Source organism: Dermacentor albipictus, chromosome 1 (assembly GCF_038994185.2).
Source record: "Dermacentor albipictus isolate Rhodes 1998 colony chromosome 1, USDA_Dalb.pri_finalv2, whole genome shotgun sequence".
Taxonomy (NCBI): Eukaryota; Metazoa; Arthropoda; class Arachnida; order Ixodida; family Ixodidae; genus Dermacentor; species Dermacentor albipictus.
Window position 1 is genome coordinate 281,432,904 of NC_091821.1, and position 15,114 is coordinate 281,448,017.

Here is a 15,114-nt window from a genome sequence, read left to right on the forward strand (position 1 = left end):
CAGCGCTCGCGAAGGTCAATAATGGTGCTATATTCCCGGAGAAAGTCCATCCCAAGAATTGAATCGCGGGTACACTCTCGTGTAACCAGACAAGTGGCGGGAAAAGCAGCACCGCGAATTTCTACTCTCGCCAAGCATAAGCTAAGTGGTGTGACGACGTGGGCACCTGCCATACAAACTGGTGCTCCGTTCCAGGGCAACGTAAGCATTGTGAAACATAGTTCCAGCGCACATTTGAACAAGGACGAGGCGAGAAAGACAACACAAACGCCGGACTTCAACTGAGTTTTATTCATTGGAAACAGGGCTTTATGTACTCAGGGGGAGGGGGTGGGCGACTGCTACTGCGCAGGACCACTCAAAAATATTTCCTTGGTCTAGGCAAGGTCATCACAGGTGTCAAAAAATAAACAGAGAAACTTTTCCCTCTTTTTTTTTTTTCTTCTTTCTATTTACGTCACACAGTACAATCTTGTTCATGTCCCGCCCTGCCTAGCTGATTCGACACATCCGTTTGCCCTGAGATAATCAATTTCTTTTTTCCCGAGTGCAACAGAAGGAACACTGACACAGTTCTCGTTTGCATTGGAGATACAACACGCTTCAAATATTTCCCGGTGTTTCTGATCGCTATATTTGCGCAACACGCGTGTTCGTTCGAAAAACGCCTCGCATGCTGGCTTGTGCGAGCAACAGCGTATGTGGTCGGCTAAATGACCAGCGCCACTTAGTGATGTAGCATTCCTGCGATGCTCTAGCAAGCGTTCATTCAGACAGCGCCCGGTTTGGCCGATATAGCATTTCCCACAGGCGAGGGGAATACTGTACACAACGCCGACGGCACATTCAACGAGGGCTTTGGTGTGCTTAATTTTGCAGGCTGGTTTCTTCTGGGATTGGTTTACAAGGCGACACATCCGTCCCAGCTTTTCCGGTGCTGAAAACACAACACGCACCCCGCACCTGTCGCCAACCTTCTTGAGGCGGTGAGACACCTGGTGCCAATAGGGCACTACGACAGGGCGCTTTTGCGGGCGTGCGTCTTTTTTCAGCCTGCGCCTCCCACCAGCCTTTGCCTCGCGGATCTGGCTCTCTACCACTGAGGCCACGATTTCTCCGTGGAACCCAGCCTTCTCCAGACGCCTTAGCTGGGCGTCGACGCTGTCACGAACTTGATGTTCGCATGACTTGTCTAGAGCAGAGCGAATGCAGTTTTTTGCTATAGCTCTTTTTACGAGCTTGGAGTGGGCCGATTGATAATTCAGAATTTGTTTTTTCGACCGTGGCTTGTACTGCCAGCACACGCGCGCTCCATGAAAAATCAGACATAAGTCGAGGTACTGGATGCGACCATCTTGCGGCAGTTCATGCGTGAACTTCATTCCAAAGGCGTTACTAGCAAAAATATCGAGAATGTTGTTTATACTATTGCCTTTATCCTGACCATCAGTCGTATTCATTACCACGAGGTAATCATCGACATATCTAAAAACTTTCTGCACACCTGCGTTGTAAAGGGACGCTTGAATGCGCTTGTCAATACTTGCTAAAAAAATACCGCTTAAAAGTGGAGCTAGGCAAGAGCCGATGCACACTCCTTCTTTTTGGATAAAACAGCTATCATTAAAAGTGATAATGGTGGATGAGAGATAAAAGGAAATTAGTTCTAAAAAATTGTCGGTTGATAACCCAGTCATGTTTTGGAAGGCCACTGGTGCCATGTCTTCAACGTGGCTTCTAACCGCGCTGAAAAGCTCAGGATGAGGCAATGAGTAAAACAAATCTTCTACATCGATAGAAAATGCAAACCTCTTTTGACACGAGGTTTCACAGCCAGAAAAATATTCGATAACCTCTGTAGAATTTTTTACCAGGAAAGGGTCTTCTAACGGAATGGTACTAAGGTGCTTCTGCAGATACCTTGACAAGATGCCCTGCCAAGAGCCCTTCTCAGTGACAATAGCCGGCGTTTGTGTTGTCTTTCTCGCCTCGTCCTTGTTCAAATGTGCGCTGGAACTATGTTTCACAATGCTAATCATAACCAACTAGCCCAGCTGTCCATACTTAGCAGGGCAACGTAACTTTTTTCAGAACGGTCGCCAGTTTGCCACTGAGAATAGAGTAATCGGAGCTGGTATCTACAAGTGCACTTATTTTTCTGCCGTCGATCAACACAGGTATGTCCAGTGAGATCTTGTTCGTGGGAACTGGTTCTGGCGTCGTCGTGTTTTCGTTGTTCTGCAGTCGGCACGATACGAGGTCTTCAGCACGCCGAGTATCAGCGGCCCCGCCTTGGAAGGTCGCTGACGTCAGTTTTCCTGGTGTCGACTTGGTGATCTCCCTTGTGTCGTCCTCGAGGTGATATCACGAGCAGGGAAATATCGCCACAGTGAGAGTGAGCGTGACTGCCGCTGCGATGTGCCCGGCCTGCACTGTTGTTCGATGAATTCTGCGATGTCGGGAGGCCTCTGGCCAAACCTAGGTCGAGGCGAGTCGATAGAAAAACCCCGCAGTCCGAGTTGTCGATAGGGGCACTCTCGATACACATGACCAGCTTCGCCGCAGTGGTAGCATAGCGGTCGTCGATAGGGTGCTCGCCAAACCTCTGATTTCCTCGTGGGTGTTCGGTGGTCGTCGAAGTATGGTAGCGGACTGGTTGGAGCGGCTTGCGCTGATTGCGACGCTACTGGCGATGCAACATAAGTAGGTGCGAAAGCTTGGGCGGGGCTCAGTAAGGTTTCTGCGTAAGTCTTGCGCCGGGACTCACTTGGCAGAGGTGGCGCTTCACTGCTGGAAAGAGATGCCTGCAGTGCCTGCTGTACTTCGTTGCGTACGACGCTGGCGAGGGAGCTGACTGGTGGTGGCGACGTACCGTGGTGCTTCTGCAGCTCGTCGCGAACCGCTGAGCAAATCAGCTCGCAAAGCAAGGTGACGTTGCACCCAAAGCCTTCCGGCGTATCCGGAGTGCACGCGGCATTTACTTGTCGATTGTACATGTTCGACCGTTGCTGAAGCGTTTTCTCCATTGCTGTGGCTTCGGTGAGGAACTCCGCGACAGTCTTGGGCGTATTCCGAACAAGACCGCCAAAGAGCTGTTCCTTTACGCCTCTCATCAGATGACGCACCTTCTTCTCTTCCGACTTGCTCGGATAGGTACGCGGAAAGAGACGCGTCATGTCCTCCATGTACATCGTGACGCTGTCGTTGGGCTTTTGGACGCGTGACTGAAGGGCTCGCTCCGCTTTTTCCCGGCGATTGGGGCTGGAGTAAGTCTCCAGTAGCTTGCACTGGAATTCAGGCCAGGATGACTGGGCACTTTCGCGGTTCGTAAACCACGTGCAAGCACCATCCTGGAGGCTGAAGTAAACGTTCCTGAGTTTGGCGTTGTTGTCCCACTCGTTAAATGCAGCCACGCGCTCGAACTCTGCCAGCCAGTCTTCAAATGTGTCGCCATGAAAAGCCGTCGGCACTTGGGGGTTCAGCAGTGTTAGGTAAGTCGGTGTCACCCTTTCTGTAGAAGTTGCAGTGGTCGTAGTCATCACTTTTTTTTAGAGGTTTCCAAATTCTGGGGTGAGGCCTCGGATTCGCCGGCTTGTGCATGAACTGGAGTCAACTCCAATTGTGCAAGGTTCTTGCTGCCCAGTGGGGTCTCCTGCATACGTTGGGTGTACCCAGCAAGCTCCACCAAATTGTCGCGTATACCCTGCTGAAGTATACACGCTGAATGGGGATCCAGGCATTTGTACTTCACGAAATGTAACCGTTGACGAGTGATGCCGAATGAACCTTGTTCTCCTCTTCTTCAGTCCCCTTTCTGTGCCACACCATGTGGCAATATAAACTTGTAAACATTTGCTTACTAATTAAATTACCAAGCACGGTGTCGAGCATGCACAAGTAAACATGAACCCGTCTACTTAGATGACTGCGAAAACCGAAAAATGCTATAGTGAGGAATCGCGGCAGCAGTGAGAAAATTGACCTTTGTACACCTCTCGCTCCAACGCGAACGAAACGTCAAAAGCACAGCGCATACGAAGTTACCGACACTACGTGCACTCTGCAAACATCGCAAATCGCTTTGAAGATGACGCCTGCGTGGGCGCGCACTTTGGCCACATCGCAGATCGCTTTCAAGATAGGGTGCCCAAATGGCTGTGCCGTGAGCAGCAGCCGCCTACAGCTGCCGGAGAAGAAGACAGGCCCTCCTTCACCCCAACCCTGTGCCTCGCACGCACGACAAGGGGGTGCACTTTTGCCCTGCCTTCTTCACTCATGCACATGAGATTAAGCCGTGTTCGCAGGCTCACCCTTGCAAGCTTTCACTCGCATGTATAGCATATGGTGCGTGGCTGTGATTTTATCGCCTTTGGACTCTATACAGAACCTCACGGCGACGCTGACTACAGAAATGCACCTGGAGTGTCCATATAATAGCTGTCGCAATATAACGTGCCCATGCCACTTCGCCGACGATCGTAGACAGCCGTTCAAAGTGTTCAAAGTGGAATGCGGGTTGGGGATCATTCTGCGCATACTCCGAAGAGAGCAGCCAGCGGCGTGTGCATCGAAGTTTTGAGGGGACGGCATTTCGGCTGGCACAGTGCAAGCAGAGTAGCGTGACTGGCCGCAAGCAACGGGCGCTTTAAACGTCGGACTGCAATCGCGCCTTTGCACCACCAATGCTCGCCACAGAAACGAGAGCTGTGCTCTAAAATGCATTTGCAAAATGCACCACAATATGCTGCAACGTTGGTCTCCATTGTACTTTCGTAGCTGCACTGGCTGCATGCTGTTGAGCTCCAGTATACGTATAGGTGCCATTCAAACACATATCCCAGCGATGCTTTCTTTTGAGTAATAGCCAGAAATCTCAAAGGTTATGCTTTCTGATACTGCATACTGCTGCCATGTTTCAGATATTAACTGGTGCCGCTTCTTGGCCAAACACCTCATAGAGAAAGAGCATAGCATAGATGTATCATGAAAAAAGAAAAAAAATAATGGTGCAGTGCTGCATTCGCGTTTTTATCTTGAAGGTCTTGAAGGAGGATGAGAGGTGATCTGCAACAAAGGCGTTGGCCATGTCTGGCCAGGCATAAACAAAGGGCTGCAGATGGAAAGGGCAAAGCTGCATGGCCCGCATGGTGACGCCAGTGTCGCCAGTGTGCTCCCATGCACTAGCGCTCTCCTGATCAACGATGGGGCGGAATACGAATTATCTGTGGCGGTGCGGATTTCAGTCTGAATTAGCGGGATGCATTACATATTGCTTTCAATATATTGTTGGACGGACCGCAATGGCTACTTCGAATTATCCGAAATTTTGAATTAAGGAGGTATGAATTAATGAGTTTTTACTGTACATGTATTCGTGTACGCATGCCTATGTTGGGCTGGATATATAAAGGCTTGCATTCTTCAAATAAAAATTCAGTAGAAAGAGTCAGCGCTTGTTCTCTGTAGATATTTCTCTTTCTCTGTGTGTGCCCTTGTTTCGGACACACTGTTTGAGCACAGCTCTAAAGGTGAATCAACTAGCCCCTCACCAAGATGTCACTAATACAGACGAAATAACATGCCATGTTCTTCAACAAAGGTGAGGTTTGATGAAATTAACTATTTTCAGAGTGAAATTGCACTGCATTCATACAGGTTCTGCTGTACTTGCTTGTATTGCAGATAACCATTACTGCTTGAATCTGATGACATCAAAATCTTCTCTCCATTAAGCTAAATGGCACTCAAAAGCGGAAATTTCTCTCTGCCATGACAAAATCTGCTGCCTTGAGCACAATAACTTCAGTGGATTATGTTCAGTGTCATATTGTTGTCAGTGGGTGCTTTGCCTATTAATGATCTCTTGCGATGTGGTGCAGTCGAGGTGAGGTGTGTGCTATGGAGCCGCTGCACGTGAGCCCCGAGGTGGCACGGCACCCTTCCCAGGAGGTGTCCTTGTTGGCCCTGGCCACTGTCACAAAGGTGCGAGCCCAAAAAGTTTTTTTGCTTTGCACAGCGGTGAGATGTATTAGTATTTAGTTAAATGCTGACTGGTCAGCTTATGGCCGTGCATAGTGAACGACATGCTCGTACACTAGTGCCTGGCATTGTGGCACTAATCAAGCTGATTGCACAATAGCACTAATACAATGTAAGCCTAATTGACAGTCATGTCCACCAGTAAATGTTGAGCCTATACTTGCCCTATTCTCAGTCCAGGTTTGACATGCAGGTTGCTTGTCATGGGACATATACATAAATGTCTCTAAGGTTCAGTTGAAATTTTCAGTGAGACCATTGGTTTGTGTATAGTAGGCGGTGGTAAGCTTATACTGGATAGCACATATATGTATGATGTCACCAACTGGACAAATAGTTCTGAGTACTTGAACAACAAGGTCTTCCCCACGAGTAACGCTACTTGGGTGCATGTATTGGGTCACCTGGCATAGATGCTGAAAAAGGGCCAAGGAGGCCTGAGCCGACATGATCGAATGTTAATGCCATGATGACATTAGGAGTGGGTACCGAGCGAGAAGCAAGGATGGTTTTTGCAATGTCTTATGGAACATGTATGACCAGTCCAAAAGAACCTATAGCATGCATGTTGGCGAATGCATAACCAAAGCCGTATGCATATCGAAATGTGATTGCTGGCATTTGTTTCCTTTTCTTTCTTTTTTTTTGTCATTTGCATGAGCTCTTTTAATCGACCTTGTATGTGATTTGCTTTTTGTGTTTTTGTCTGGTGAACTGTGAGTAGCGGTACGTGGAGACCATTTTTCAGCTTTCAAGATGAAAGCTTTAGACATTGTCCAAGCGAGCGGCAACATGGTCGCTCAGTGCCAGTTTGGTGTTTCTGAAGAAAGATTGCAGTATTGGTGGGCATAAAAACGACAACTGTCTGCATGCAGCCCACTGTCATTTTGTGGCCATTGTGCTACCATAGTGTGAGGACGCACTTGTATGCTTTGTGTGGGAGCTTCGTGCGCACTCGCTACTGGTGACAGTGCTGTTGATTCACTGCAAAGCTGCAGCACCAACGTGTTTCAGCGAACGCGGAGCAGCAGATGTAAGATGTGAGCCGTGAACGGCAGAGACCAATAAGACAGGCCTCTGCAGTGACGTGCGCACAGGAAACTGGTTTCATGTGGACCCGCCCGACTCCTTGATACGTACTCATATCTGGTCTCAGCTGGACTGCTCATTTCTAACTGTTGCCTGCTTGCGTCAGCTCTCACTCTCGCTTGTTTGGTTTGCTTATTTTGGTCTCATTTGTGCTTGTTTCGATTGTCATGGTTTGCGATTGTTCTGTAATCTGATTGTATGCGCAACGCGAATTGTGTAGTACTTTCTGGAAGCCAAGCAGCACTATTAATTACACTGGAACCTTTGACAAGTTGTGTACAAAAGCTGATGCGCTTGACCCGCAGATCAGATTTTCGACGGCTGTCTCTCTCAAATTCTGTGCCTCAATATATTGTGAAATGAAAACAACGTATAGAGGTGCACTATAGTTTCGTATTAGGGAGTACTGTAATCATCGGTGAATTTTTTCGTTTTATTTTCTGTTTTATTTTTACCTTAAGGTAAGGGGTCAACCTATATTCCAGATGATACACTATTACGGCAAAGAATTCTCTGTAGCAAGCTTGAATAAATAGTATTGCTCATCTGTAGAGGGATGATGATTTCCAAATGGCCTGCTAAAAGTACACAAGCCTGATGTTCCCCTGTGCCCCATTGTGAACTTCACACATTCGCGCTCTACAAGCTGTCCAATTTTTTTCACAGAATCATATCGCCATTGGTTGGCAAGAGTGCTATGCACATACACAACACGTACGACTTCATTGAAAAGGCTAAAGGGACAAGCGTCAACCCCGATGAAGTCTTAGTTTCTTTTGATGTGGTCTTTAGGTTTACAAGTGTACCAATAGACATGGCCGTGGATGTTTGCGTCGCCACCCTTGACAAAGACCCGATGTTGCCTGACAGATCCCCAATCGATGTTCATGATCTAGATAGGCTACTAAAATTTTGCCTATCAAATACATATTTCATGTTCCAAAAGAAATTTTATCGGCAAGTCCACGGGTGACAACGAGGGCATCGATTTCGGTCACAGTAGCCTAACAATGGAGGCTATCGAAGCTCAAGTGTTGTCCTCATTTACACTGGCACCTAAAGTCTTCTTCAGATATGTTGACTGTTTCAGTATTTTGCAAAGAAAAGAACCTTGACCTCTTCATGGCTCACCTAAATAGTATGCAAGCAGCAATCAAGTTCACTATAGAAGTGGAATCTGAAGGGTAACTGCCATTCTTGGACACTCTTGTGCAATGCCAAGGGCCAAACCTGTTATTCATGGTGTTTAGGAAGTAAGCTCACACTGGTTGCTACCTAAACTACACATTGGTGGATCCTGCTTTGCAAAATAGGAGTGTTGTTGGCTCTCTTCTTCGTCAGGCGAAAAACGTGTGCACAACAGCAGAAGACCGCATGGTGGACAATGCACTTGTGCGGTGGGAATTGACAGCTTGTGGATACCCTGAGTACTTCATTGACTTAGTAGGGCGCTAACTGGCTCGTGCAGTACCAACCCAGCTTGGACCCCCCAAAAAATGGGCTTTGATTCCGTACTTCTCCGGCGTAAGGGAGACTCTTGCACGCGTCCTGCGTTCATATGATGGGCAGGCTGCGTACGTGCACTCCCAGAAACTTAGACACAAGCTCGTGCATGTGAAACACCCTTTGGAAAAGGACAAGTTCCCAGGCATGGTGTATGTCATTCCGTGTGCGAACCGTCAATATGTCTACGTCGGAGAAACCGGCAACTTCAAAACAAGACTTAAGCAGCACAGGAATGATGTCCAGAAACGACGTGTTGCATCGAGTGCCTTGGCCAAACACTGCACAACCACGTCTCATACGATTAACTGGGAGAAATTTCACATGATTGCGAAGGAACGAAATCATTCTTGGCATCTTTATCTTGAGTCCCTAATCATCCAAACTACGGTGCACACTCTTAATCGCAACGAAGGCAATCTGCCGCCCTTGTATGCCAGATACCTTATTCATGTTTTGAGCCACACATAAAAGGGGCGCCAGCTCTGCCACTTGTTTCATTGTGAACAAGGCTCCCATGAGGGAGCCGAAACATAAATATCTATTTTAAACCATTTTGGTCGGTGTCCCGACCTCTTCCTTTTAAGAAGGAACTAGATTCATCTCAGAAACCAAAAATCTAGCAGTGCTTGCATACCAAGTATATCGCTTTCCGCTGGGTTCGGTGCTTGTTTGGTGCAGCAGTTTAAATATCCTGCATACCTGCATCAAATACACCATTGAGCAACACTGGTCTTTCTCACCATCACGCTTAGCTGCAGTGGCTCACTGTCATTGCACTTCTCTGTACTGCTGAGCACTGCACACACTGGTGCAGATTGGGTGCAGCTAGGTGTGGCCTCCGAGATTGCACCAGTGAGATCTCAGAGGCTGCGTCTAGCTGTGCCCAGTGTGCGGTAGTCATGTTCAACAGTAAAGAGAAGTGAACTCGCTGTTCAAATGCAACTATGTGCGGTGGTACAAAAGACCAGTGCATCCACTTCTCTCTCTCACTGGGGCATGCTGCAAAGGCTGGTACAGTTAGGTGTGATTTCCAAAATTGCATCTGCAGTGCTGCAATCTTTCAGGCCACGAGCCAGCCAAGCCAAGCAAGCTTAATTTGCTCGCCGCTTCATTTGCACAGTGGAGCCACGTGAGAGCTACGGATCAGCCTGCATCAGCTGCGTAGCATAGGCACTGTGTTGTGTGCTGTTGTGTCTGACAATCCCTCAAAACAAAGGATGCTTCACTGGCAGACATGCAGCTGTCACGGGTGCTCGTCACGCCTCATCGTTCAATCAAGGCAGCACAATCAACATCACCCGAGTCTTACGGACAGGCAGTCATGTTCCATATCTTCAGCTTTTCGAGTGCCCAGAAATGACAGCTCACTTCACGACAACAATGCCGCCCCTGCTGACTGCCACGAAGAGGCCATTGATCAACAACAGGGTCATTGTCGAGAACTCCCGGGGAAAGTGTCAACGGCAGGTTCACAGTTTGCCACATGGTTGCCTTGTATTGTGCAACGTTGGAGACACATGGGACGTTCGGGAACAGGAGGTGGACGGCAGGTTCACAGTTTGCCACGTGGTTGCCTCGTATTGCAACTCTTGAGAGTCATGCGATATTGAGGAACGGGAGATGAACGGCAGGTTCACAGTTTGCCATGTGGTTGCCTCGTATTATGCAACATAGGAGACACAGGGACGTTGGGGAACAGGAGGTGGATGACAGATTCACAGTTTGCCACGTGCTTGCCTCGTATTGTGCAACGTTGGACACAAATGGGACGTTGGCGAATGGGAGGTGGTGAATGATTCGGTGTTAGTGATTGGCCAGTCAATTCCCTCGACGAGGGAAAGAAACAGCATAAAAAGCGGATCTGGAGGGCTGTGAGGGGGACGCTCGAACATGCTAAGACTCTAGCATGTAGTGTGCTCCAATAGTTGGAGTCGTGTTTGTAAAACTGAATCATGTACCTTTTTTGAATATAACCCCTTTTCTCATTCTTTGAACGTTGCTCGGAAGCTTTCTTTCTACCGGCACTTGGCACAGCACTATCCATGGAAGCTTTGTGACCAGACAGACCCCCTCCTCCAACTTCACAAAAGTGTCACGTGCTAACCGACCGTGACGGACTTCGCAATGTGCAAGCTGTCTCTTTGACTGCATCGTCGTTACACTAGTATCATGACACGGACGAACCAAGCAGAAGCGAAAGAACATCATATTAGAACAGAAGGCAGCTTTCGTAATGGCTGTCATGTCAAGTGCTAAGAAATCATGCTGCACATGCTGAAGATTTCATTGCTTATGTGGCCATGTAGCGGTTCTGTGGGCCACAAAGCCATTTATGTATTTGCATGTTTAAAGTTGTGCACCCCATTGGGTGCATATTGCAGTCAAATGCAGTAATAGATATAACAAATGAATGGGTATAACAAAGAAATGTTGGCTCCTCCTCCAACTTCGTTATAATGAGGCTCAAATGTTGTGGAGATGGGTTTGCACAAGGCTCACGCTACGAGGGATGGTCAGGAAAAAGCACGACGCTCCTCCACTCTGCAATGCACAAAGGCGCTATGGCAGGGTTCGTTGACTCTCCGACATGGCGCAGAGAAGGCTCTAGAGTCAGATTGCCAACAAACGCGGGTTTATTCACCCAAGATACAGCACAGTGTAACAGTCGTGGTGCTTACGGGCAAAGGCTCACCGCAAGATTGATCGAGTATGCGCGCCTGCTGTGCTAGGGCTAACCGGTAAGCTGTCCAACAAGCGTGAGAACGAGGAGTCGCGGGAGCAAAGGTCCCATGTAGCGAACTCGTTGCAGGCCTGTGAGCACCTGCCTCAGTGATAAAGTGCTCAGTGGAGGAAAGCTCTGGTAGGGAGGGCGCCCAGTGGCTGCCACTGAGGAGGCCAATCTGGACATGTACTGGTGACACTTGCTCGTGCGGTGATTCAAGCCGGGGAGAGAGAAGCATGGTTTGCGCTGGAAATTAGCTCGGGCACGCTAGCCGTGTCTGCCATGTTGCCGATATGGCGGCGGTTCCTGGAGATCGAGCTAAGCACAACGCTTGAGCTGGGAAACGAGGCCCGGGAAGGCACCTGAATCCCCACATTCCCCCCTCCTAAAGACCGAGGCTAGCCTGCAAAGGAGGCTGATCGAGGCCAAGTGGCAAGGTTGACTCAGCCAAGGTGGGCTAAGGCAACAGGGCAAAGTCCAAGAGGCTGTCGCTGTCATCATCAGAACCAGGTCCTGGAGAAGGTGCTACAGTACAAAGAGGCGAAGATGTTGCTTCTCTTTACGCAAAGCCAAGAGTGCCAGCCTTGGTCACACAAGTTCCACACACCAGGAAGGGCTCACTGCCCGGAGGAAGGGACAGCAGCCCAGGAAGGACGGGGTGGGGTAGCACCGTGGGTCAGCCAGCAAAGCTTAAGGTCTGCTGGACAGGAGGTGCCAGGAATGTGTGAGGCATGGCTGCCATTTTGGCGCAGCAGCCACCACGAAAGTCACTGTGCTCCCCGGATTGCGGGCTGACAGGAACGGCAGACCGGGATGGCTGGCAGCCAGGCTATAGCAGAAGCAGCTGGAGTAACCACGCTCAGCAAGGGCCTAGCAGCTTGACTGGGTGCACCAGCCGCAGTGAGCAGCGGCCTAGGCAGCAAGAGGCAAGGCTGGCACGAGTTCGTGGCCCTCCAAAATAGGAGTCCGTCGCAGCGGCAAGACTAGGTACAGCGGCCTCGAGGTCAGCAAGGATGGTGGCACAGTGGAACCAGGCGCAGGAAGAAGACTCAACGACGCTGGGGAAAGGACCAGAAAAGCCCTCTGGCATAGCCGGCTTGCCAAAAAAATTCCCGCTCGGCTGATTGCCCTAGAAGGCGCATTTGCGAGGTGATGCTTGGGCAACACATAAGAGAGAATATTAGGCCACAAGGGTCTGTCGCCGCTTCGATGTGTGCCCCCGCACTGTATCTGCATTTCTCCGTTCATCTGCCCAGTAGGGAATGAAGCCCGGCTATGAGCTGGTGGGAGAAAAGCTGTCTAGGTGTGTTTCCGCAGGTTGTACTGGTGGCGTGGCTTGGAGCAAGCCGTCTCACTGTTTGCTTGTGGTTCATTGAGTGCCTCCTCCTCTCCCCAGTTGCTACTTCTAGCAACTAAAGGTTTGAGGTCCGAGATGTGAACTGCACCACTGACTGGTCTCCCTTGGGAGTCAGCCAGCTTGTAAACCAGAGGGGACAGTTTGGTCTCCACTTGGTACGGGCCAGACCATTTGGCCGGCAGGGAGGTAGAGGTGCCTTTGGCAGCATCACTCAAGGCATGGGTGCGTCTGAGGACGAGATCGCCGACACCGTAGTGCACATCCCTATGTGACTGGTTGTATTAAAACTTCTGTCCAACTCGTGCTTTTGCCAGGTTGGAATGGGGCAGGTCAAGGGTCGCGTCCATCCGTGAGCACAAATCTGCCACATAGCCGGAAAGGCTGGCTTTCGTGGTGCCGCATGCCTTGCTGCTGGTCCACAAAATGCAGTGCATGGGGTTTGGCAACTCTCTCCTGAAGTTGAAGAAAGCGGGCGTGTACCCAGTTGAACAGTTTACCGAGGACCGCAAGGAGAAGCCTATCTCATTAAGACCGAAATCCCAATCCCTGTGTTGCTGGGCAAAGGGCGTGAGCAAGGGCTTGAGGTTCCGGTTAATCCGCTCTGTCGGGTTGGCCTGTGGATTATTTATGGTAGTCTTGTGGTGCTTATTGCCAAAGGGAGGACATGCATCCACGAACACCTTGGCCGTGAAGTAGGATGCGTTGTCCGATATCAGGTCCGCCAGAAAGCCGAAGCGGTTAAAGACCTCGATCAACTTGTCCCAAATTGTGCGTGCTGTTAACTTCCGAAGGGGAAAAGTTCAACCCATTTCGTGAAGCAATCTGGGACGCGTTTTTAGAATTGCTAGTAGGTACGGCGGGTCGTGGCACTTTTGACGGAGCTCGACGTTTCTGCGCAGGCGCGAGTAAGAGCAGGCGTGAGAGAGAAAATCTGGGGGCTTTTGCTCCTTGAATATATGACTCAGCCTAGGCACTACGGAGGAGGTTTCTTAGAGTGCGTTGTATTCGTTTGTCCCCTAGACATGCTGGCATTGCGGAGTGTGGTCGAGTTGGTTTATACGCTTTGCCACTGGCTGCCAGCGCGGTGAGGCAGTGGGCGCGGACGCCGCTTGGCGATCGCTGTGTCGGAAGACACAATGTTCTGGCTGGTGTTGTATAAGTCGCGGGTCGCTTTTTTCGTCGCGGTGATAGATCGGATTTTTTACAAGCACTGCCCCAGGAGGACACATGTAACCGGCAAACAGAGGCCTCAGGAGAGCACCTGAGGTTATATTAAAGCAGGCGGCGCAGGATCTCCGGGGCACCCAAGCGGTAGCGGGGACATCGCAGGCAGGGACATTGCCGGACTCGTACGCAGGCCTCTGTGAGCCCCAACCTACGAATGAGTCCGGCTTCTAGGTTTGGTGTCCTAGAGACGCCGCCAGTAATGGGAAATAATAACACAATGTTTTCATTAGTGAAATCATCATTGAATAAATATAATTGCCTCGAGCCGCCAACTTGCGGTGGTAAGTTCAGCACTACCGCGCCCCGCGACTTCTGCCGGCACGCCTAGGGACAAGTGCATGTAACGCACGCCAATAAACTCCTCCGTAGTACCTAGGCAAAGTCATATTCTCAAGGAGCAAAACTTCCCACATTTCCTCCCTCGCACCCACTCTTACTCGCGCATGCACGTAAACGTCCGTCGTCTCCACAAGTGCCACGCCCCGCTGTACCTACTAGCAGTTGGAAATATGCGCGTCAAGCAGATACGTATCCAACGTGCCCGCAACAGTACCAGCTGCGGTGCCCTCGGCGCCAACAGCAATACAGTGAAACCAAGTTAAACTGTAGTTGGCCGGAGCTCGGAAAAAGTACGTACGAAATGGTGGTACTGTTTAACCGAAATAGCATGAGATCGACCACTTATCTGTCAAAAACGGAACTCGGAGAGAGTGCGATGAAAGGGGGAAAAAACATGCAGTAGTTATTCACTTCACGCAACAAAAGTGTTATTTTAGTTTGATGTTGTGGCGGCCTAGCAGCGGCGACAGCGGCCTCAAACTTACTGAAGCTGTGAGGCAGCTTTTCAGCCAGCCCCCCTCTTCTTGGCAAACACTCGCATGGCAGATTCCTCGTTCGTGTTACGTATTCTCCGTGCACGCGCATGGTAGTGCTGCAGAAGTCGCGGGATGCCTTTTTCATTGCGGGTTGCTGTTCTTGTCGCGACGATTGCATTCATGAGGCTGATGTAACGCGCAGCTTCTGCCACTGTCGGGCCTGAATCGCGCGTGCTGTCGCTTTCTGTGTCGTCCTCATCACTGTTGCTAGCCGACACTTACCCCCGTATTCAGAAATGCATCTTAGCTTGAAGCCCATGCTTGACTTAATATACAGGACGCCTGGTGCGAACCCGCCC

At 49.8% G+C, this 15,114-nt stretch overlaps 1 protein-coding gene across 4 annotated transcripts in view; it reads left to right on the forward strand.

Moving 5' to 3' along the window:
- The window catches only part of Vps8 (vacuolar protein sorting 8), a 962,017-nt gene that overhangs the window by 231,110 nt on the left and 715,793 nt on the right, over positions 1-15,114 (forward strand). For all 4 annotated transcript variants that reach the window (XM_070531351.1, XM_070531354.1, XM_070531353.1 and 1 more), the window contains exon 10: positions 5,880-5,982. In XM_070531351.1, coding sequence (XP_070387452.1) covers positions 5,880-5,982 — 103 coding nt within the window. The remainder of the gene's footprint in view (positions 1-5,879; positions 5,983-15,114) is intronic.